General features: G+C 40.9%; 1 protein-coding gene across 5 annotated transcripts in view; it reads left to right on the top strand.

Annotated features, from left to right (window-relative positions):
* USP44 (ubiquitin specific peptidase 44) overlaps nucleotides 1-24,755 on the top strand; it is a 37,037-nt gene that overhangs the window by 4,512 nt on the left and 7,770 nt on the right. For 4 of the 5 annotated variants that reach the window (XM_025402311.1, XM_025402313.1, XM_025402316.1 and 1 more), the window contains exons 2-4: nucleotides 14,539-16,039; nucleotides 19,809-20,004; nucleotides 24,388-24,496. In XM_025402311.1, the coding sequence (XP_025258096.1) occupies nucleotides 14,609-16,039; nucleotides 19,809-20,004; nucleotides 24,388-24,496 (1,736 nt within the window). In that variant the 5' untranslated portion in view covers nucleotides 14,539-14,608. Of the gene's footprint in view, nucleotides 1-13,439; nucleotides 13,494-14,538; nucleotides 16,040-19,808; nucleotides 20,005-24,387; nucleotides 24,497-24,755 lie in introns of all 5 variants that reach the window. The other variant, XM_025402314.1, reaches the window with a different exon arrangement.

The following is a 24,755-nucleotide window of genomic DNA, read 5'->3' as shown; positions in this document are numbered from 1 at the left end:
TGGACTATCCAAATTCAAATGTAGAGATATTCTAATATTGAACAGTTAGTCCAGTGCATACAGTTTAGAAAGTTGAAATATTTTGACTACTTCGTGTTTTTCTTCCCAAATGTTAATTGTTTGAGATTTTTTTAGCTTAAAAAATTTTAAGTGATAAATGAACCCGCATTTAGTATACTATACAATGGTACACCTTTTGGAATATTTAAAATGTAGAATCTGTTGAAGATTTAGGTTAGATATTTGAAATAAATTTTCTAGCCAGTTGTCTTTCTCCCTTTTCTACAGATTTATCTTTTCTGTACTACAAAAAAAGAAAGTGTCATATACACTCTACCAAACTTCTCCTCTACACACTTGAATCTTACTATTACAGCGTTTTGGTTGTGCATAGAGAATTTTTCTGCTCATTGGGTTGAGGGCAGAGGCTGTGTTTTATATGTGTATCTTTAGTAGCTGACTAACTGCTTAACGTGGAGGAAAAACCGCTGTGTAAATTTGCTGAATTGGGGTTTTGAATGGTAGAGGATACAGAAATTTGGCTTCTTGGTAGCCAAAAAAACAAAAAAACAAAACACGTGCTTCGAAGTCTCTGTCCTTCCTGCAGTGTTAGGCAGAACAAACGTGGGTGCCAGATTCTAATGGAGTTGTCTGGTCCAGGGAGATTAGCGAGAGGCTGGGGCAGGGGCTCAGGAGTCTAATCAAGATAGGCAATAAATCGTGTGCCCGAATAATTCTCTGAATTCAGTAACGGGGGACAGTTTTGCTATTAGGCCCAGCCTAAATGGGTGACAAATAACTGAAATACAGAAGGATTCTGCAAATAATGGCCTTATGGCTAAAAGATCATTGTAAAAGTTGTAACTGATATTCACAGCAATTTTAGACACCATAAAAAAGTTTGTTAGGAAGAATTCATTTTTGATGGAGTTTTACACGTCATAGGAAAAAGGTAATTTGTAGTCTAACAATATACTTGCTAGATCAGCTCATAGATGTGCTAGAATGACATAGTCTAGGCATTTTACGCACAGAGTATTTGAATTCAATTTTTCAGACCCATGGTAGGATACTCAGTATTACTCTGAATGTTTCTCTCATTGTTACAAAGTTAGCTGCAGTAGATTGACGTGTAAATATGTTGATGTGACACGATGAGAAATGTTTTGGAACAAAATTACTTGTTAAGTAGGGATGGGGGTGAGAAATTCAAATAATCTGGAGACAGAAACTGCTTTCAGTAGCTTTATCTTACAACGTGTTCAACTAGATTCAATCTTTGCTTCAGGAGAGGTATGTTAGAGACGTGAGGAAGGCCCAAGGGAAAAGGGTGTCCTTTATTGTTTAATGAGGAGTTTCAAGCGAGATCAGGGTAATTATAGATTCTAGATCTCTAAAGGAAGAAAGAATAACCAGGGCCTTTCTAGGGATAAAGGAAAGGAAATACATCATGATTGACATGGAGAGGTGCCAAAGCACACAATGGACATAATAGCATACCTAAGAGGGAGTAGGGAGGGTTTGAGAGCCCATTGTGTTCATTCGCTCAGTAATTTGTTCATTCAAAAATATTGAACCCCTTTCTGTGTACCAAGCACTGTGCTTGACCCTTGGCGTTTTACAAACTTTTCTTAAGAGGACAGAATACTATGGTGGTTCCGTGAAGTAAATGGAAAATGGAAAACTGCTTGTACGAGTGGGTAAGATTTACCCTAATTACTACAAACTATTGATAAAGTTGTTTTCATTCTTATCCAAATGCATTGTGGTGGTTAGTAATTCCTAAGACCTACTTCCTACCGAAATTACCATTTCCTTCTATCTTTTATTATGGAAAATAACAAATCATACAACTTTTAATAGCCTGTAGAGGATCTGTTCAGTTTGTTACTGTTTAAAGAAAAATGTTTTGTTACAAAAATTGTCTTCATTAAAATAGTCAACATATTCTCCCTCTGGGAGATTTCAATTTTTTTTTTTTTTTAATGAGATGGTTACTGTGACACTTTTATTTTTAAATGTATTCTATTTTATGCCCAGTGGTACTTACATTTCTTCTTTAATAGAGTTAGAATGTATATGTGTTCGTGTAAAATATGAATGCCCGTTTCTTATGAAAATAGTTTATATCCCAATTATGAAGTTTTAAAAATTAAACATTCATAGTAAGATTTGTTAAAAACATCTTTTTTTTTTTTTTTTTTTGGAGACAGTCTCACTCTGTTGCCCAGGCTGGAGCAGTGGCGCAGCCATTCTCTTGCCTCAGCCTCCTGGGTAGCTGGGACTACAGGCGCCCGCCACCACGCCCGGCTAATTTTTTCTATTTTTAGTAGAGACGGGGTTTCACCGTGTTAGCCAGGATTGTCTCGATCTGCTTACCTTGTGATCCACCCGCCTCGGCCTCCCAGAGTGCTGGGATTACAGGCCTGAGCCACCGTGCCTGGCCAAAAACATCTTAACAAAAGATGTTTGGGAAGTGGTTAGTCATATGAGAGTAGAAAAGTATTTATTGTGGCTGGGCGTGGTGGCTCACGCCTGTAATCCCAGCACTTTGGGAGGCCGAGGTGGGTGGATCACGAGGTCAGGAGATCGAGACTATCCTAGCTAGCACAGTGAAATCCAGTCTCTGCTAAAAATACAAAAAACTTAGCTGGGCGTGGTGGCGGGCGCCTGTAGTCCCAGCTACTCAGGAGGCTAGGGCAGGAGAATGGCGTGAACCCGGGAGGCGGAGCTTGCAGTGAGCCGGAGATCGGGCCACTGCCCTCCAGCCTGGGCGACGGAAAAAAAAAAAAAAAAAGTACTTAATGTTCCAAAGTTTAATGGCTTTTATGTGCCATGTTAAGAAGTTTAGATTTAACTTGTGGTCTTTCAAGACTTTAAACAATCTTAATATTTATAAAATCGTTGCTATTTTAGAAATACCTTAATTTTTGTAAAATTGTGGTTATAAGACACTAAGACATATAAAATGTAAATATCGTATGATGATTATTTGACTAAGTATGAGCTATGGCAGGAGGAAGCTTCTTAATAGTGAATGAAAATGTTATCTCAGTGTCTATTCAGATTTTGACATATAGATTATTTTTTTCTTTGTTTTTCCACACTATACAGATGTATAGAATAATTCTTTTTAGGAATGTATTTCAGCCATTTCCCTCATTCTGTCACTTTATTAAATAGTAATTTAATTTGGCTTTTTTTGTGTGTGTTTATTCTTCATGGTAATTTCCTGACTTTCATTAAAATATTTTTTAAAGAAGGGATCCGAAAATTGAGCTACTAATTACACCAATTAGATCTATATTACATTATTCATACCATTGACCTTTGGTACCTGATATCCTCTTGTAAGAACCTCCAGGGCTTACAGCTGTATAGTCCCTTTCCATGCTTTCTTTCCAAGTATCTTCATAGACTGAGGTCGAAAGGGAGTGGCTGGCTGAAAAGTTTATTATGTCAAAGATAACCAAAATTTACAGTGGAATGTCATTTGTTTTTGTTTTGTTTTGGTTTTTGTTTTTTGTTTGTTTGTTTTTGAGACGGGGTCTCCCTCTGTCTCCCTGGCTGGAGTGCAGTGGCGCAATCTCGGCTCACTGCAAGATCCACCTCCTGGGTTCACGCCATTCTCCTGCCTCAGCCTCCCTAGTAGCTGGGACTACAGGCACTCGCCACCACACCTGGCTAATTTTTTTTGTATTTTTAGTAGAGACAGGGTTTCATCGTGTTAGCCAGGATGGTCTGGATCTCCTGACCTTGTGATCCGCCCGCCTCGGCCTCCCAAAGTGCTGGGATTACAGGCATGAGCCACTGCGCCTGGCCCGGATTGTTCGTTTTTGTGGTAAAAAAAATTTAGCTACCCCTCTGATTTTTCAGTAATTCTTTCAGTAGCTTTCAAGTAGCTGGGGACTATAGTCACGCACTGCCACGTGTGGATTTTTTAAATTATTTGAATAGAGATGAGATCTCACTATATTACTGCAAAAACATCTCTCTTGTCTCTTTCTTCTTTTTTTGTAGAGACAGGGTCTTGCTATGTTGCGCAGTTTGGGACTTACTATTTTCTTTTCTTTTTTTTTTTTTGAGATGGAGCCTTACTCTGTCACCCAGGCTGGACTCCTGCAGTGGCGCAATCTCGGATCACTGCAACCACCACCGCCTCCCGGGTTCAAGTGATTCTCCTGACTCAGCCTTCTAAGTAACTGGGACTACAGTTGCGTGCCATCACACCCGGCTAATTTTTGTATTTTTAGTAGAGACAGGATTTCACCATGTTGGTCGGGCTGGTCTCGAACTCCTGACCTCAAGTGATCCACCTGCCTCAGCCTCTCAAAGTGCTGGAATTACAGCCATGAGCCACAGCGCCAGGCAGGACTTTACTATTTTCTTTTTCTTTTTTTTTTTGAGATGGAGTCTCGCTCTGTTGCCCAGGCTGGAGTGCAGTGGCCCAATCTTGGCTCACTGCAAGCTCTGCCTCCCAGGTTCACACCATTCTCCTGCCTCTGCCTCCCGAGTAGCTAGGACTACAGGCACCTGCCACCACATCCGGCTAATTTTTTATATTTTTTAGTAAAGACGGGGTTTCACCGTGTTAGCCAGAATAGTCTCAATCTCCTGACCTCGTGATTCACCCTCCTCGGCCTCCCAAAGTGCTGGGATTACAGGCGTGAGCCACCATGCCTAGCCGATGACTTACTATTTTCTTTTTTTCTTTTTTTTTTTTTTTTTGTCGTTGTTGTTGAGACAGAGTCTCGCTTTGTCGCCCAGACTGGAGTGCAGTGGCCGGATCTCAGCTCACTGCAAGCTCCGCGTCCCGGGTTCACGCCATTCTCCTGCCTCAGCCTCCCGAGTAGCTGGGACTACAGACGCCCGCCACCTCGCCCGGCTAGGTTTTTGTATTTTTTAGTAGAGACGGGGTTTCACCGTGTTAGCCAGGATGGTCTCGATCTCCTGACCTTGTGATCCGCCCGTCTCGGCCTCCCAAAGTGCTGGGATTACAGGCTTGAGCCACCGCGCCCGGCCTTGACTTACTATTTTCAACCTGGTTTTTTTGTTTGTTTTTTTTGAGATGGAGTCTTGCTCTGCCACCCAGGCTGGAGTGCAGTGGCTCACTGCAACCTCTGCCTCCAGGGTTCAAGCGATTCTCCTGCTTCAGCCTCCCGAGTAGCTGGGATTATGGGTGCCCACCACCACAACTGGCTAATTTTTGTATTTTTAGTAGAGACAGGGTTTTCACCATGTTGGCCAGGATGGTCTCAAACTCCTCAGGTGATCTGCCCACCTTGGCTTCCCAAAGTGCTGGAATTACAGGCGTGAGCCACTGTGCCTGGCCTCTTTTCAACCTCTGATTCAAATATTATAAAGAGGATGACCTGCAGTTAATGCTAGTTGGTTGCTCCAAGAATATGGTAGCCTGAAAAAATATAGCTATACATCTATACAATCTTCATAAAGCCATGAGAGAATTTTTAGGTTAAAAGATGATGTTTGAGGCTGGGCACGGTGGCTCACGCCTATAATCCCAGCACTTTGGGAGGCTGAGGTGGGTGGATCACGAGGTCAGGAGATCGAGACCATCCTGGCTAACATGGTGAAACCCCGTCTCTACTAAAAAATACAAAAAATTAGCTGGGCGTGGTGGCGGGTGCCTGTGGTCCCAGCCACTCGGGAGGCTGAGGCAGGAGAATGGCGTGAACCCGGGAGGCAGAGCTTGTAGTGAGCCGAGATCGCGCCACTGTACTCCAGCCTGGGCAACAGAGCAAGACTCCGTCTCAAAAAAAAAAAAAAAAAGATGATGTTTGGGATATAGTCTTTTCCTGACCATAAGGAGCCTACCCAATAGGTGGCAGAGTAACACAAGGATTCACATTTGGCAAGTGACATAATGTTAGCACAATCCAAAGTCCTTTAAAAGAAATGAGAGAAGCCTGGGCGTAGTGTCTCATGCCTATAACCCCAGCATTTTGGAAGGCCAAGGCCGGAGGATCACTTGAGACCAGAAGTTTGAGACCAGCCTGGGCAAAATGATGAAACCCCATCTCTACAAAAAATATATACCTTAGCCAGGCATTGTGGCACACGCCTGTAATCCCAGCTACTTGGGAGGCTGAAGTGGGAGGATCACTTGAGCCTGCAACAACAGGTTGCAGTGAGCTGAGATCATACCACTGCAGTCCAGCCTGGGCAACAGAGTGAGACCCTGTCTCAAAAAAAAAATAGAGAAGATATTGTTTTTGACCAAAGAGTTTATGAAGGAGTTGGACCTTGGAGGATGAAGATGAGTTCTGAAAATTAGCTGGGGCTGACTTTTTGGCTGGCGTGCATGACAGGTAGAAGGGTAATAAGGTGAAGATAGGTTAGAATCTGATTGTGGAGGATTTTGAAAGGAAGACTGACAGATGTATATGTTTTTATTGAAATATTTGTCAAACTGTTATGAAATTAGTTGCAATCAGTAGGTTTTAAATGAAGCAGGAAATAGCATACTTTTTTTTTATTTTGTTTTTTTTTGAGACAAGGTCTTGCTTTTTTGCTGAGGCTGCAGTGCAGTGGCACCATCATGGCTTGCTGCAGCCTCGACCTCTCCAGGCTCAAGTGATCCTCCCACCTCAGCCTCCAGAGTAGCTGGGCTTATAGGCACACGCAACTGTGCCAGGTAATTTTTGCATATTTTGTTTCACTATGTTGTCCAGGCTGGTCTCGAACTCCTGAGCTCAAGCAATCTGCCCACCTCGTCCTCCCAAATTGCTAGGACTTTATATTCTGAGCATGAGCAACTGTGCCCAGCCATAATTCATTATTCTTTTTTTTTTTTTTTTGAAACAGAGTTTCACTCTGTTGCCCAGGCTGGAGTGCAGTGGTGTGGTCTTGTGATCTCGGCTCACTGCAACTTCTGCCTCCGAGGTTCAAGCAATTCTGCCTCAGCCTCCTGAGCAGCAGCTGGGATTATAGGTGCCTGCCACCATGTTCGGTTAATTTTTTGTATTTTTAGTAGAGGCGGGTTTCACCATGTTGGCCAGGCTGGTCTTGAACTCCTGACCTCAAATGGTCTACCCACCTTGGCCTCCCAAAGTGCTGAGATTACAGGCGTGAGCCACCACGCCTGGCCCAGAATACACTATTCTTTTTGTTTGTTTGTTTGTTTTGAGACAGAGTCTTGCTCTGTTGCCCAGGCTAAAGTTCAGTGGCATGATTTTGGCTCATTGCCAGCTCCACCTCCCGGGGTCACGCCATTCTCCTGCCTCAACCTCCCAAGTAGCTGGGACTACAGGCGCCTGCCACCACACCCGGCTAATTTTTTGTATTTTTAGTAGAGATGGGATTTCACCATGTTAGCCAGGATGGTCTCGATCTCCTGACCTCGTGATCTGCCTACCTCGGCCTCCCAAAGCGCTGGGATTACAGGCATGAGCCACCGCACCCGGCACGTTGTTCTTTTAAGGATTGTTTGTAAAGCATTTGTTCCAGAGTGTGTGTGTTATGTGTGTACACCTATTTACTGGGGTGTGAGGTAAAATTTTTGAGTCTCAAAGTTCAAAAGCCTCTGCATTATTGAACTACAGGGAACCATTGGAGGATTTTAAGTACAAGAGTTAAAGGTTCACACAAGCTGAGGGAGCAGAGAGTGGGTTATTATTGTGCCTATTAGGCACAGAGTTTAAGCTTTGCAAGATGCAAAGAGTTATGGAATGGATGGTTGTGCAACAAAGTAAATGTATGTAACACTACTATACTATACAGTTAAAAGTGGTGAAGATACATTTTATTATGTGTATTTTACTAGAATTTTTAAAAAATAAAACATTTTTTAAATTGCTACTTCTGTATGGTGAGATCAGGGGGAATTTGTTTTCTTCTCTTTCCCAATTTTTCTGTAATGAATATATTTTGCTTTCATAATGAGGAAATTAAAATTATAATTTTTTCATCAAAAAAGAGTTAAAGGCTCAGAGCAAACTTGAAGGTTAATTTGGTGGGATAGTATGGAGGAGAGAGCCCAGATGATGAGAGACCAGTTTGGAGGCTACCAAAATATTGTGCTCCAGGAACAATATAATAAAATCCATGAGAGTGATAGCTGTGGAAATGAAAAGTAATAGAGACTTAGGGAACAATAACCCTAAGTATATAGGAATAGAAAAGATGGGAGGGAAAGCAGGGTTTGGTGGCTCATGCCTGTAATCCCAGCACTTTGGGAGGCCGAGGGTGGGTGGATCACCTGGGTCAGGAGTTCGAGACCAGCCTGGCCAACATAGTGAAACCCCCTCTGTACTAAAAATACAAAATTCGCCTTGCGTGGTGGCGCATGCCTGTAATCCCAGCTACTTGGGAGGCTGGGGCAGGAGAATCACTTGACCCCGGGAGGCAGAGGTTGCAGTGAGCCAAGATCATGCCATTACGCTCCAGCCTTGGCAAAAAGAGTGAAACTTCAGTCAAAAAAAAAAAAAAGGTGGAAGGGAAGAGTAAAGAAAATCCTTAAGATTTCTAGCCTAGGTCCTAGAATGATAATATAGAATCTGTTAGAGAAAAATACCAGATAAAAAGCTAATTTGGGAAGGTAAGATACATAGGTAAGCTGACTTTGGGTTTTGCCTGAGACTGGTTCAGAAAGGTCAGGGCTAAGGATAAAGTCTGGGTAGTCAACTATCCAGAACTGATGATCAGACCTCTGTTGGAACCTCTGTAGGATGAGTTCGTTATCAGAAGAGGTTTGAAGAGCTACAAAAATACAACAGGAAGATATTATACTACATGCTAAACTCTGGGTTGTAGGTTACAAACGGCTATAATTTGAGTAGATAGAAATTAATTTCAGAGAGTCCTCACTGTGGTGAGTATAAGCAGTTTTATGCTGTCGAACTATAACAAATTAAATATATTACCTATGATCTTATTTGATTTTGGAGTTTGATATAAACCATTGATTAAAAACCATTTAGAAGATCATCTGTTTCTCTCCTAATCATTTTAGCTTTTTGTTTAGTAAATGCTTCAATGATATAATAATTCTACATAAAATTAGTTTTCAATAAGTCAAATATAGTTATTTAACTTTAGAGATTTGCTGAAAGGAATTTTTAAAATGCATGCTCAGTCATAGGTATGAAAAGTATGAAGAGCTTGAATGGCTTTCTTTGAACAAATTAAATTTTTTATTGTCTTTTTGCACTGAAGAATGATAAAAAGCTTTTAGAATATTTGTAAATACATCTATTTTTAAAAATGAAAATAGTATACTTGGTGTTTAAAAAGCCATTTCATTGACAAGTCACACTGGTGGAAAAATAAAAAGCAGAAAAAGAAGCCATTTGATAGCTACTAATTTGGATTTCAAGTGTGAAACAGTTTTTAAATGCATGAGAATGATAGCGCAGATAGTTTTAATCCTTATAGATTCCATTCCAAGCATGCTATTTGTACGGTGCTATTATATTGGTACAGGTAATATTTTGTCAGAATCTGCATGAGGGATATAAAAATGTTTTGTCAGGTAATACCTCTTTGAAATGAATACCTCTTTAAAATGAATATGCTGCCAAAAATCATACATCCAATCTGCTGATGCCAGAGCTAATGCATAGTTCACAGCGGTGGATTAGCAAATGAAAAGAGGTGCTCTGAACCCAGTAGAGGAAAATAGAAAGTGTCAAGAAAATACTACCATCCTCCTTTCTTTCATCCAAGCTCTTAGATCTTTGTGTGGTGAGGCCCCTTTGGGGATACCCTAGTAACTGTCTGAGCTTCAGCTCCAGGCAGGAGTGCAAACTGGAGATCTCTGGGGACAGCAGCCTGGCTCTGCAGCTCCTGCTTTCCTCTGTGCCGTTGCCTCTGTTGTCCACCCCCTACTGATTTCTTTCGTAAGTAGACAGGGTAAGTGGGCCCCCTACCCTAAAATATTAATCTCGTGATCTGTCATTCCACTATGCTGGTTTCACGTCTTTCTATTTTTAAAAAGGTCTTATCTTTGAGAGACCCCCTTTTAAAATGCAAATACCCCTGGGAGAGGTCAGACCTTAGTTCTTAGCTAACATCTTGATTATCTCTTAGCGCCTTGGTTGGTCTTAGTACACATTTGGCTGAGAAGAAGGAATCCCTGGCTAAAAGTGATCAACTAGAAGGAAACTAGCATTTATAATAATAATTTATTATTATTTTATTACTATTGGCAGCTAAGATGTACTGAGGGCCATATTATTAAGTGCCAGGAGTTGTTCTAAGTTAATTCCCTCAACAACCCTATTGGTATTATTACCACTATTACTTTACAGATAAGAAAACTGAGGTATCTAGCACATAGTTTATGGCCACATAGTAAATCCTGTCAAGTGTTAAACTCGGGTATATAGATTCCAGGGTGTGCTCACTAACCGTTTTACTGTAATACCTCTCTTCTACCGTGATGTCTCTCAGATGACATCTAATCAAGATTTCACCCTTTTCACAATTTTGTATAAATAGAATGATGTGTTTAATTATAGATGCCACTTCTTTTGAAGGTCAAGTACTTTATTATCTAAATAGATTTTTTAGCAACAGCTTCAATGAAACAAGCACTTTTTTTGTATTCAAGGGAATTTATTTGCAGAGTAGAGAAAGGAGTAAAGAGGCTAGTGTACAATTTAACACATACATAACGCTATCTGAGTTGCTTTTCTTTAAAACGTTATTTTTACAATTTTGAAAGTATAGATTAATAAAGAAAGTACAGAATTTGCAGTCCCATTACCCAGAGATAACCTCAGAATAAATGTATGTATTATCACCAGACTTTTTTCTATTGAGCCTTTTCTGAAGGTGTTAACTCATTCTACATCTTTAAAATTTTGGAATGAAATGATCTTTTTTGAGAGTAAATGCTGGCATTTCCTTCTTCATCTCTGCAAGGATGTTGAACTAATAATTATTTTTGGCCTGGCATGGTGGCTCACGCCTGTAATCCCAGCACTTTGGGAGGCCAAGGCAGGCGGATCATGAGGTCAGGAGCGCAAGACCAGCCTGACCAACATGGTGAAACCCCATCTCTACTAAAAATACAAAAATTAGCTGGACATGGTGACGTGTGCCTGTAATCTCAGCTACTCGGGAGATTGAGGCAGGAGAATCGCTTGAACCCGGGGGGTGGAGATTGCAGTGAGCCAAGATAGTGCCACTGCATTCCAGCCTGGGCAACAGAGTGAGACTTCGTCTCAAAAAATAAAATAAAAATTATTTTCTATGATTTACCAGAAACATGTTTAACTAAATTTTCTCTGCGTTCTTTATTTTATCCATTTTGAATCAAAGGTAATATAGAGCCCTAGATTCTTCCCTTAACCTCCAAATTGAGTAAGTTCTCTCAACCAATGTTTATTAAGCACTAATTCTACCTCTGCCCCTTCTTCAAAACTGCTATACTCCTGCAGCTTTAATTTCCTTATAATTTCTGGACTGTTAGTCTCTCTTAACCACTCATCCCTTCTCCAGAGCTCTTTGTAATTAAGATTCCTCTGTAACCCACAGATCTGATTGTATCATTCTCCTCTACAGATTTCTTCAGTGGCTCTATGTTGCTCATAGGCCCTAGAAGCAAGCTTGGGGATGATTAGGGCAAGTAATTCTCTGAGTCCCAGGTACCAGCAAGTGGCTCTAGAAGGGGAGTTGCTGGTGTGTGCAGACTTCAGGTGGCCACATGTCCTTGGCCTTGCTGACTACACATTAATGGAGGAGGACTACAGCAAGGAACCCCTAAAGTGGTTGTTTAGGTCTAGATGCAGACCGTGCTACTGTGTGTTGAGAGTAGACCATTCATGGCAGTAAGGACAGAAGTGCAGAGAACATCTGGGAGCCTTACTGCAGTAATCCAGGTAGGACTTGATTGTAGATTGGATCAGGTTGGTGGCAGTAGAGGCACTAAGTAAGTCAGATTCTCAGTATATTTTGAAGGTAGAGTCAACCATTTTTCCTGAAGGATAGATTTAGAGAGAGAGAGAGTCAAGGATGACTCCAAGGTTTCTTGCCTCAGTACAGAAAGGTATGGGATAGTGGAATATATTAATCACTGATGTCTCAATTTTACCATTAGCAACTATTGTCAAATCCTAGGTGTTCTAATAAAATAGCATATTTGACCAGATTTTAAACCTCTGGAAATTTTGAGAGAGAGAAGTAAATTTTTTTTTTTTTTTTTTTTTTTTTTTTTTGAGACGGAGTCTCACTGTGTCTCCCAGGCTGGAGTGCAGTGGCGCGATCTTGGCTCACTGCAAGCTCCGCCCCCCGGGTTCACGCCATTCTCCCGCCTCAGCCTCCCAAGTAGCTGGGACTACAGGCGCCCGCTACCGCGCCCGGCTAGTTTTTTGTATTTTTAGTAGAGACGGGGTTTCACCATGTTAGCCAGGATAGTCTCGATCTCCTGACCTTGTGATCCACCCGCCTCGGCCTCCCAAAGTGCTGGGATTACAGGCTTGAGCCACCGCGCCCGGCCGAGAGAAGTAAATTTAAAATGTGCACTTAAAACGTGTGTGAACATGGGGGCCGGGCACAGTGGCTCATGTCTGTAATCCTAGCACTTTGGGAGGCTAAGGAGGGTGGATCAATTGAGGCCAGGAGTTCCAGCCTGGGCAACATGGTGAAACTATGTCTCTACCAAAAATACAAAAATTAGCCAGGCGTAATGGCACATGCCTGTGGTCTCAGCTACCGGCAATGCTGAGGTGGGAGAATCGCTTGAACATAGGAGGTGGAGGTTGCAGTGAGCTGAGACTGCACCACTGCAGTCCAGCCTAGGTGACATAACAAGACCCTGTCTCAAAAAAAAAAAAAAAGAAAAAAGAAAAAAAGAAAAGAAAAGAAAAAGAAAAAAAAAGAAAGAAATGTGAACATGTGAGAGTTGGGACTGGTCAGTACCTGATACCTGAAAATTAAGGAACGATTATGAGATTTTACAAAAACAGGTGGGAAGGAACCAAATATCAACTGCTTTTGCAGTTTTCCTGAGGCCTGGAGGTGGCACTTGCAGGTACCATTGAAATTCACAGTTTCAACTGCCCTAAAAATTTAATGCCTTGGTCATGATACGTAGGGTGTTTTTAGTGTTCCGTAACTAGGTCTCCACTCAAACCCTGAAATTTGTCTTTGATTTGTATTAAATCAATGAAAAAGGTGTTTTGTGATCACGACTTTTTAAATAAGATTTCTGTTCATTACATGTAAATAACTTAGAGCAGAAGTGTTCCTGACTTTAACTGATAAAGGAACAAGTTCTGTGTCAAAAATCACGTAAGCTTTTTTTTTTTTAAAATAAGCTTATAATTTCAGATAGGCTTAGGCCTGCTAGAATGTGATAAAAGCTTATTGCTACCCTCTTCATATTCTTTTTTTTTCTCTTTATTTCCTTGTATGTTCCTGAGAATATTCAAATACAAAAGCACTTTCTCCTCTTCTGTCTTTCTCTTTCCCTAAAGCCATCTGTCAAGTCTGTTCAGCCTCAGAGTATGTTATAGAGCTATGAATTAAAGGCAATTATTGATTTACCCAATGGAAAAAAATAAGTTTAATGGTAATTAAATAGAATATCTAATATTATTTATTTAAATAGGGTAATTTGTTCGCTGTAGCTACAGTTAAAACTACCATTTACTGAGCATTTACCGTGTGTCAGATAAATATCTCTCAGTTCTTCAACAATTCAATTGAAGTTGGTATGGTTTAGAGAAGTTAAAACATTTGCTCAAAATCATACATTTAACAGTGTGTGGCAAAGGTACAATTCAAACCTACGTTTTTCTGCCTTAAAACTCAGCCTTTCTTATTTGATTATGCTTTATTAACTCTGCATAGGGCTCAGAATGTTTATAAATATTAGTGAGATATATTTGGGTCTTGCCAACCCCAGTCTTTAAGAAAAGGGGCCAGGCACAGTGGTTCATGCTTGCAATCCCAGTACTTTGGGAGGCCAGGGTGGATAGATGACCTGAGCTCAGGAGTTCAAGACCAGCCTGGGCAACATGACGAAACCCTGTCTCTAGTAAAAATACGAAAAACAAATTAGCTGTACGTGGTGGTGCATGCCTATAATCCCAGCTACTTGGAGGCCAAGACACAATAATCATGGGAGCCCAGGAGGCAGAGGTTGCAGTGAGCTGAGATTGCACCACTGCACTCTATCCTGGGCCACAGAGCAAGACTCTGTCTCAAAACAAAACAAAACGAAAAAGAAATGTAGTTTTGGAAACTGCCCTCAGACTACTGGGTAAAAAGGATAGATCTTAAGCTATTTCAGTGGAAAGTGATTACTACCCATTTTTCACCACTAGATGGTGGCAGAAAGTTAAAAACAAAAGTTAAAGGTGACTCATTAGAGAAAGTGAAGTGTCTGTGCTTTCAGAGCAAGGTGGATGTGAGATTAGGGAAGTCTAGAGCAAGGGAAATGTGAGAACTGCCAATGGTATTTTAACAGCCTGGAAATTGGGAGCAAAGGACACAAATCTTTATTATGCTTGGGAAAAATATGAAAAATATTGGCGTCTTGTTTTTATTAATACTTGACATTGTTCTGTTTAGTTTTCAGATGCTTCAAGTGTTGTGAACAGAGACTTGTTTGGATTATGCGTTTCTCAGCTAGACTAAATAAATGCTAACAATGGATAAGTGCAAACATGTTGGGCAGCTGCGGCTTGCTCAAGACCATTCCAGCCTCAACCCTCAGAAATGGCACTGTGTGGACTGCAACACGACCGAGTCCATTTGGGCTTGCCTTAGCTGCTCCCATGTTGCCTGTGGAAGATATATTGAAGAGCACGCACTCAAGCACTTTCAAGAAAGCAGTCATCCTGTTGCATTGGAGGTGAATGAGATGTATGTTTTTTGTTACCTTTGTGACGATTATGTTCTGAATGATAATGCAACTGGAGACCTGAAGTTACTACGGAGTACATTAAGTGCAATCAAAAGTCAAAATTATCACTGCATGACTCGTAGTGGGATGGTTTTACGGTCCATGGGTACAAGTGATGATTCTTATTTCTTATATGACGGTGCCCAATCTCTGCTTCAAAATGAAGATCAAATGTATACTGCTCTTTGGCACAGGAGAAGGATATTAATGGGTAAAATCTTTCGAACATGGTTTGAACAATCACCCATTGGAAGAAAAAAGCAAGAAGAACAATTTCAGGAAAAATTAGTAGTAAAAAGAGAAGTAAAGCGAAGACGGCAAGAATTAGAGTATCAAGTTAAAGCAGAATTGGAAAGTATGCCTCCAAGAAAGAGTTTACGTTTACAAGGGCTCGCTCAGTCGACCATAATAGAAATAGTTCCTGTTCAGGTGCCAGCACAAATGCCAGCATCAACAGCAAAAGACAAAGTACTCTCTACCTCAGAAGATGAAAGATCTCAAAAAATCAATGACTCCTCAGTTAAACGAAAGCCAATAGTAACTCCTGGTGTAACAGGATTGAGAAATTTGGGGAATACTTGCTATATGAATTCTGTTCTTCAGGTGTTGAGTCATTTACTTATTTTTCGACAATGTTTTTTAAAGCTTGATCTGAACCAATGGCTGGCTGTGACTGCTAGTGAGAAGAAAAGATCTTTCTGTAAGCATCCACCAGTCACAGATACAGTAGTATATCAAATGAATGAATGTCAAGAAAAAGATACAGGTTTTGTTCGCTCCAGACAATCAAGTCTGTCATCAGGACTAAGTGGTGGAGCATCAAAAAGTAGAAAGATGGAACTTATTCAGCCAAGGGAGCCAACTTCACAGTACCTTTCTCTTTGTCATGAATTGCATACTTTGTTCCAAGTCATGTGGTCTGGAAAGTGGGCGTTGGTCTCACCATTTGCTATGCTACACTCAGTGTGGAGACTCATTCCTGCCTTTCGTGGTTACGCCCAACAAGATGCTCAGGAATTTCTTTGTGAACTTTTAGATAAAATACAACATGAATTAGAGACAACCGGTACCAGTTTACCAGCTCTTATCCCCACTTCTCAAAGGAAACTCATCAAACAAGTTCTGAATGTTGTAAATAACATTTTTCATGGACAACTTCTTAGTCAGGTATGGATTCTTTTTAATCTTATTTTCATCATTGGGAGTTCATAAAGTGTAGCCTATAAAAAGGCATATTCTATGTACATCTAGTGTGTTAAGCTAGTACGATTTTCAGGTCAAAATAGATTGTTTTTATAAATATGTGTAGAGAAATCAGCTCACTCATTTACAATTCCTTCTTTCATGAATCATTGGAAGTAGTTTTATATCCATGGTATCAAAAGCTTTTGGAGGGAGGGAGAAATCAGGAGATGGAGCTCTCTAGGTTACCAGTATTACATTCATTATCTGAGGGATTGAGAAGAGGAGGGTTTAATCCCAGAGGGAACAGATTTAAAGATGCTGCTATATTGGGAATGGAAATGGTGCACATGGCCTGGCGCGGGGGCTCATGCCTGTAATCCCAGCACTTTGGAAGGCCATGGCAGGTGAATCACCTGAGGTCAGGAGTTCAAGACCAGCCTGACTAACATGGTGAAACCCCGTCTCTACTAAAAATACAAAAGTTTGCTGAGTGTGGTGGCAGACGCCTGTAATCTCAGCTACTTGGGAGGCTGAGTCAGGAGAATCACTTGAACCCAGGAGGTGGAGGTTGCAATGAGCTGAGACTGTGCCATGGCACTCCAGCCTGGGTGACAGAGCGAGACTCTGTCTCAGAAAAAAAAAAAAATAAAGAAATAAAGGAAAGAAAGAAAGAAAATGGTGCATACTTGAGCAATTTCAGGGACCAAGGAGTAGCCCTGGAGGACTTCCTATAAAACCAAAGGGTCATGGTCTGAAAGCTTTAACAATAGGTAGGGAAATTTTAAGGTAAACAAAAGTGATTCCATCTAGAATAATTTTAAATGATTTTCTTTTATTTTAATTACTGCTCAGAAGTTTCCTTTGTCATGATAAGGTAGACTACAAAACCAGAATCTTCTAAGTAAAGGTTCTCTATGCTGAGTGGACTTATTGGTGAAATATTAATAGACATAAGGCTCTCTACTTTCCCATAACACACAGATTTAAACAAATTTTTTTTTATAACTGAAGCTATTAGGCTTTTAGGTCATTTCCTTCCCCCTGCACACCTGCCTCTGTTCTTCAGTTCAACTTTCATTGTAATAAGTCCATCTTTTGTTTTTATAGCATACTTTCCTAGAATGTTGTTTAAATATTTCAGATGTAATTCTTCTTAAGGAATATCTATGAAGTTTATTTTTCAGTGTTTCAGAAATGCAAAGACTTTGAGTTAATTAGCAAATAAGAATTGTACTTGTGTTAACATGCAATTTTACTTCTCCATCTTTCTCTGTCATTTCCTTTTTATGCAAAAGTTTTAAAATACACTATTACAGAATGCAACATGTAGTTGCAGGAAACCTATATAATATAGGAAATCTATATAGAAGAAAAGAAAAATCATTCTCTAATCCTATAACCCCACAATCCATAGGTAAAACTATCAATATTTTGGTATATTTTCTTCTAGTCTTTTTTTCTCCTGCACATATATACATATTTTTTCCCATAATTGATCATTTTGCATTTACCTGCTTTTCCCATTTAATATTGTAATGATTTTCCAGTAATTAAAAATATTTCATCATTCTTTTCAAAACATTTCAATGTTCATAATTTTTTGTGTTTTTTTGGTATATTTCTGCTGTTTAACATAATTTTTTTTTTGAGACAGAGTCTCACTCTGTTGCCCAGGCTGGAGTGCAGTGGTACAATCTTGGCTCACTGCAAGCTCCGCCTCCTGGGTTCACTCCATTCTCCTGCCTCAGCCTCCCGAGTAGCTGGGACTACAGGCATTCGCCACCATGCCTGGCAAATTTTTTTGTATTTTTAGTAGAGATGGGTTTTCACCGTGTTAGCCAGGATGGTCTCGATCTCCTGACCTTGTGATCCGCCCGCCTCAGCCTCCCAAAGTGCTGGGCTTACAGGCATGAGCCATCGTGCCTGGCCACATTGTATGTTTATACCATAACTTAGTTAACCATTCCCTTATTGTTGACTGTTGTTAATTTTTTTCATTATTATAATGTCATCAATTAACTTTTTGATTTCCTTATGACAGAGTCCTGGAAGTTGACTTTGTCAGAGTAAGACTTCTGGATACTTGGTGACAAAGTTCTTTCCAGAAAGTGATTTTCTTTTCTATATATATATATATATATTTCCAGTAGTATGAGAGTGGCTCTGTGCTTGTTTTTTCCATTATAAATGAATTTTGAAATTAATAAAAATTATTGTACCAGCTTTTTGCTTCTCTTTCTTTAATACACTCTTATGGAACTGGTTCTTAGGAGATTTAAGACAATTGGTTGCTGTAATGGCTTTTCCTTTTTATTTATTTATTTTTTATAGAGACAAGGTCTCACTGTGTTGCCCAGGCTGGTCTCAAACTCCTGGGCTCAAGCGGTCCTCCCGCTTTGGCCTCTCAAAGTGCTGGGATTACAGGCATGAGCCACTACACTCAGACTGGGATAGCTTTTTGTGTGTTTTTGCTTTTGTTTTTGTTTTTGTTTAATTCGAGAAAATCCTCAAAATGTCTGGCCCTGGCACTACTGAGTCTTAGACTATAAACACCAGGAGAGTTCTTTGTGTCAATTTGTGAAATCTAAAATCTATATTAGAACTGGCTTCTTTATTTCGTTGCCTGTGCCAGAGCAATAGCTTGTATGAAAGAGGTTCTTTATAATATTTCATATCATATGTGAATTGTTAGTTCGTGGAGTCTGTCTTCAGTTATGTGCAGTATTTGTTGGTATTAAATCCTGCTGAATGTTTCACTGAAGTTACTACTCATTTCCTTTCTGGTTGCTACGTTACCTGTGTAAGTTGTTAAAACAGCTCCATGTTTTTTGTGTTTTCTGTGTTTGGATGGAGGTTTTAATGTGATGTTTGCTACAAATAGGAGTATGACATCATCATTTATGTCATATGTCTTGTCTTTTGAAATTATCAGTTGTCAGGGTCTCAAAATCTGCCTAATGAAAAGATAGTATTTTACTTGTAATATGGTTAAGATTGGATTGGGTTAAGAGATTGTAGTATTTGGGTTTAGGAAGAAAAATCAGCAAAAGATGGAGAGGCCGGGCATGGTGACTCATGCCTGTAATCCTAGCACTTTGGCAGGCCGAGGTGAGCGGATCACCTAAAGTCAGGAGTTCAAGACCATCCTGGCCAACATGGCGAAAGCCCGTCTTTACTAAAAACAGAAAAATTAGCTGGGTTTGTGATAGCTGCGCCTGTAGTCCAGCTACTCAGGAGGCTGAGGCAGGAGAATCACTTGAACTTGAGAGCCGGAGGTTGCAGTGAGCCGAGATTGCGCCATTGCACCCTAGCACTGGGGACAGAGCGAGACTCCATCTCAAAATAAAAAAGATGAAGGAGAAACAGTGAGGAACCTCAAGCCTAATGACATAAATACATTAAATTTAATGCATGTGAATATACATCATATCTATGTTTCTATGTATACATATACATACTGTGTTTCTATTCAGTGTGTCCACAGTTTGGATTTTTGCCTAAATTTAATGCCCTTAGAGCTTTTTGAATGCCCAGTAGTTAAAGCAACCAATTCATGATGGCTCTGATACCAGTCTTTTGGAAGGAAAAATCATAAGGAAAGATTTCCTGACAACAATATAAGGCAGATTATTCAGAATTCTAATGGTGCATTTTCATGAGAAAAGCTTATTTACTGGCAATGATCTCTAGTGAAAAGAGTTAATGTTTTGACGGAAAGATTATAATCTTAGGAACTCATTCTCATTTGCAGGTTACATGTCTTGCATGTGACAACAAATCCAATACCATAGAACCTTTCTGGGACTTGTCATTGGAGTTTCCAGAAATATATCAATGCAGTGGAAAAGATATTGCGTCTCAGCCATGTCTGGTTACTGAAATGTTGGCCAAATTTACAGAAACTGAAGCTTTAGAAGGAAAAATCTACGTATGTGACCAGTGTAACTGTGAGTAAAGACGGTGGGTTCTCGGTGCTTTCCTAGGAATGATAAAGAGAAACGCAGATGAGAGGAAGCTGAAAGAAATCTTTAGCAGTTATGAAAATGAACTTTTTTTCAGTTTGTCAAAAGAAACAGACATTTTCACTTATAATTGGCGTTTATGAACTATGCATTTGTTTGGCCATACTGATGGAATTTAAATTGTTTCTGATCCTGTAGACAATTTTGGGGAGAGAAGATTCATGACAAGTTTAAATATGATATGTGGAGCAGAATAAAATAGCAAAGAGGAATAATGAAAGGAAAGCATGGCATGTAGTGTGAATGAAACACTTGTTTTATGAGCTTTTTCTTGCTACGTATCAAAATGATATGTAGATAAATGTATGTGTGTGTGTCTATACACATAAAATAGGAAATACCATATGCAGGACTCCTGCTGTGGAGATTGGCTTCGTCAAAACAAAGATTTATTCAAAACCATGCCCTGTCTGTTCTGTGTTAGTTATTCCCAGTGTCTGTAGGTACAGGTGAGATGCTGTCAAGGTGCTTACATTCTTAATGGAGGAGGCGAATAGACAGGATCCACTGTGATAAGTGCTCTAATAGAGGAGTGCATGGGAACCTGACACTGGGGGTGAAACAGCCACTTCAGTTCAAGAGAAGCGTTCTCGGCCGGGTGCAGTGGCTCACGTAATCCTAGCACGTTGGGAGGCCGAGGCGGGCAGATCACCCGAGGTCAGGAGTTCAAGACCACCCTGGCCAATGTGGTGAAACCCCGTCTCTACTAAAAATACAAAAATTAGCTGGGCATGGTGGCACACACTTGTAATCCCAGCTACTCGGGAAGCTGAGACAGGAGAATTGCTTGAACCCAGGAGGCAGAGGTTGCAGTGAGCTGAGATTGCGCCACCTCACTCCAGCCTGAGCAAGGGTGAAACTCTGTCTCAAACAAAACAAAACAGAAAAGAAGCATCTTCCTCCAAGGAAATGGTGTGTAAAACCACATCAGATCTGCTGTGTTGGCCAGGTGTGGTGGCTCACACCTGTAATCCTAACACTTTGGGAGGCCAAGGCAGGTGGATCACTTGAGGTCAAGACCAGCCTGGGCAACATGGCGAAACCCCATCTGTACTAAAAATACAGAAATTAGCCGGATGTGGTGGAGTGTGTCCATAATCCCAGCTACTTGGGAAGCTGAGGCAGGAGAATCTCTTGAACCCAGAAGGCAGAGATTGCAGTGAGCCGAGATCGTGCCACTGCACTCCAACCTGGGTAACAGAACAAGACGCTGTCTCAAAACACACACACACACACACACACACACACACACACACACACACAGATCTGCTGTGTCTTACCTCCTCTGTCAATGTATATATATATAGTGGGAGTTAAGCTATGAGGATACAAAGGTGTAAGAATGATCCAGTGTGGGCTGGGCATGGTGGCTTACACCTGTAATCCCAGCACTTTGAGAGGCTGAGGTGGGTGGATCACCTGAGGTCAGGAGTTCGAGACCAGCCTGGCCAACATGGTGAAACCCCATCTCTACTAAAAATACAAAAATTAGCCAGGCATGGTGGCGGGTGCCTGTCATCCCAGCTACTCAAGAGGCCAAGGCAGGAGAATCACTTGAACCCGGGAGGTGGAGGTTGCCGTGAGCCGAGATCATGCCATTCCACTCCAGCGTGGGCGACAGAGCGAGACACCGTCTCAAAAAAAAAAAAAAATAAAAATAATAATAATAATAATAATAACAATGATCCAGTGGACTTTACAGATTCAGGGGAAAGGGTGGGAGGGAGTAAGGGATAAAACACTACACATTGGGTACAGTGTGCACTGCTCAGGTGATGGGCACACCAAAATCTCAGAAATCACCACTAAGTAACTTATTTATGTAACCAAATACCACCTGTTCACCACAAACCTATTGAAATTCAAAAAAAGAATAAGATATACTTACAGGCCGGGCGCAGTGGCTCAAGCCTGTAATCCCAGCACTTTGGGAGGCCGAGACGGGCGGATCACGAGGTCAAGAGATCGAGACCATCCTGGCTGACACGGTGAAACCCCGTCTCTACTAAAAAATAAAAAAAAAAAACTTAGCCGGGCGAGGTGGCGGGCGCCTGTAGTCCCAGCTACTCGGGAGGCTGAGGCAGGAGAATGGCGTAAACCCAGGAGGTGGAGCTTGCAGTGAGCTGAGATCTGGCCACTGCACTCCAGCCTGGGCGACAGAGCGAGACTCCGTCTCAAAAAAAAAAAAAAGATATACTTACATAGTATCTTACTATTTATATATATAATATAAACATATGGTGTAGTATAGTATACTATATAGTAAACTATAGTATGGTTTATACTAGTTTATACTATACTATATATATTTTTTCAGGTATTCTGCCTAATTTCCCTATCTCGCAAATAGATTCTAAGGCTTTAGATACTAAACTTTTAAGGTAAACAAAAAATAGGATATTCCCACATTGAAGAAATGTTTTATCAATTGATGGTTTCCTGGAATGACTTTAACACTTTTTTCTGAGTGCTGTCTAATGTAAACACATAAAGTAACCTTAAATTTATAAGGTTTTTTTTTTTTTTAAATAAAACTTTGTCAAAGTTGTTATGATGAAGTATTATTTTTTCTTGGACATAAATGTGATGAGTCCCACATGCTCTCCTCACCAAATTTGGGGGGTGATGTTATGAATGCAGAATATTGTTTTATAGCAAATTTCTATGTGTTTACTAACGCTACCAAATACAGGCCTAAAAGAGCTACTTTAACACAGCAATGAAAATGTTTACAATTACACGCTGAGGAGTTGACATCCCCTATCTGGCTACCCTTGGACCAGATGTGCTAGGAGACAATCCAGAGGTAGGTCCAGGACATTCAGCAGCAGCCAGATACCTGGATCGCAGGGTTAGACACCTGGAAGAAAGACCAGCGAAGATGGCTTAGAGCTCAGCTTCATGGTCGACTGAGCCTGCTTCCCACATGAGAAGCAGCTGCTGCCATGGCTGGAGTCGGAGCTCGTGTGCAAGTTGAAGGATAGCTCCTGGGCATCAGGAACAAACTGTAGCTGATGGCCCAGCTGCAGGACAGTCCATAGGTGGACCTCTAGGGAAGCAGAAGGGACAAGAAGAATCCTGAGTTCCAACTGTCTAAGATCTGGTGCTGAAAGAGCAAAAGCAAAACGCTTGAGTGAGGGAGGCCTCAGAGCTGGTAAAGTCCTGCTTTCCTAAGCCATTGGCCAGGGCTGGGGTGGTCCCCAGGAAAAGTGGAGGGATGTTCTGGGTAATCAGGACCTTCCTCTGGGTTTCTGACTAGCCTTAGTATATGAACTGACCACACACATTTTTTTTTCTTATTTCTTTTTTAAATCTTTTGACCACAGACTTTTAAATTAAGAGTTTGGGGCCAGGCACGGTGGCTCACGCCTGTAATCCTAGCACTTTGGGAGGCCGAGGTGGGCGGATCACGAGGTCAGGAGATCGAGACCATCCTGGGTAACATGAAGAAACCCCATCTCTACTAAAAATACAAAATTAGCCGGGAGTGAAGGTGCATGCCTGTAATCCTGGTTACTCGGGAGGCTGAAGCAGGAGAATCGCTTGAACCCGGGAGGCGGAGGTTGTGGTGAGCCGAGATCGCGCCATTGCACTCCAGCCTGGGCGACGAGCGAAAACTCCATCTCAAAAGAAAAAAAGTTTGGGAAATGTGTATTAAAATGTTTACAGAATGTTGTAACTTTTCCTATTAATTGGTATGGCCAGTTCCATTTAAGAATACTATTATGGCCGGGTGCAGTGGCTCATGTCTGTAATCCCAGCACTTTGGGAGGCCGAGGCAGGTGGATCACGAGGTCAGAAGTTCGAGACCAGCCTGGCCAACATAGTGAAACCCTGTCTCTACTGAAAATATAAAAATTAGACGGGCGTGGTGGCATGCATCTATAGTCCCAGTTACTCAGGAGGCTGAGGCAGGAGAATTGCTTGAACCCAGGAAGCGGAGGTTGTGGTGAGCTGAGATCGCGCCAGTGCACTCCAGCCTGGGCAACGAGTGAGACTCCGTCTCTAAATAAATAAGTAAATAAAAATACTATGGCAGTATACTTTGTTCTATTACATTATATGCAAGATTATTATTAAATCATGTGCTTGATTACAGATCTAACTTGACTAGCTCATAAGTTTTTTGTTTAATTGTGGATCATGAGTTTCTCGAGGGCAAAACCCGTGTCTGTATCTCTAGCACAGCACAATGCCTAGAACACAGTAGATACTTTTCATTTCTGACTTAATTAAAAGAAGGTTCACTCAGCTTTTCCCTGCATCTTTAAATTAAATTTGATTTTTATTCTTTCTTTGATGTTACAGCAAAGCGTAGAAGGTTTTCCTCCAAACCAGTTGTACTCACAGAAGCCCAGAAACAACTTATGATATGCCACCTACCTCAGGTTCTCAGACTGCACCTCAAACGATTCAGGTCTGTAGCAGGACCAGTCGCAAAGTGATCATTCCTTGTGCTTATGATGCTTCAAAACTTAAAGAATGCATGTAATAATTTTTTCCCCTTTAATCACCTTTCTGACAAATGAATTAACTTTTAATACCATATACTTGGCTAGTAATGACTTAGATTTGCTTATTTATTTATTTACTTTGAGACCGAGTCTCACTCTGTCACCCAGGCTGGAGATGGGGTTTTACCATGTTGCCCAGGCTGGTCTCAAACTCCTGGGCTC

This window comes from Theropithecus gelada, chromosome 11, assembly GCF_003255815.1.
Source record: "Theropithecus gelada isolate Dixy chromosome 11, Tgel_1.0, whole genome shotgun sequence".
Lineage (NCBI taxonomy): Eukaryota > Metazoa > Chordata > Mammalia > Primates > Cercopithecidae > Theropithecus > Theropithecus gelada.
This window is presented reverse-complemented; position numbering and strand designations above follow the sequence as displayed.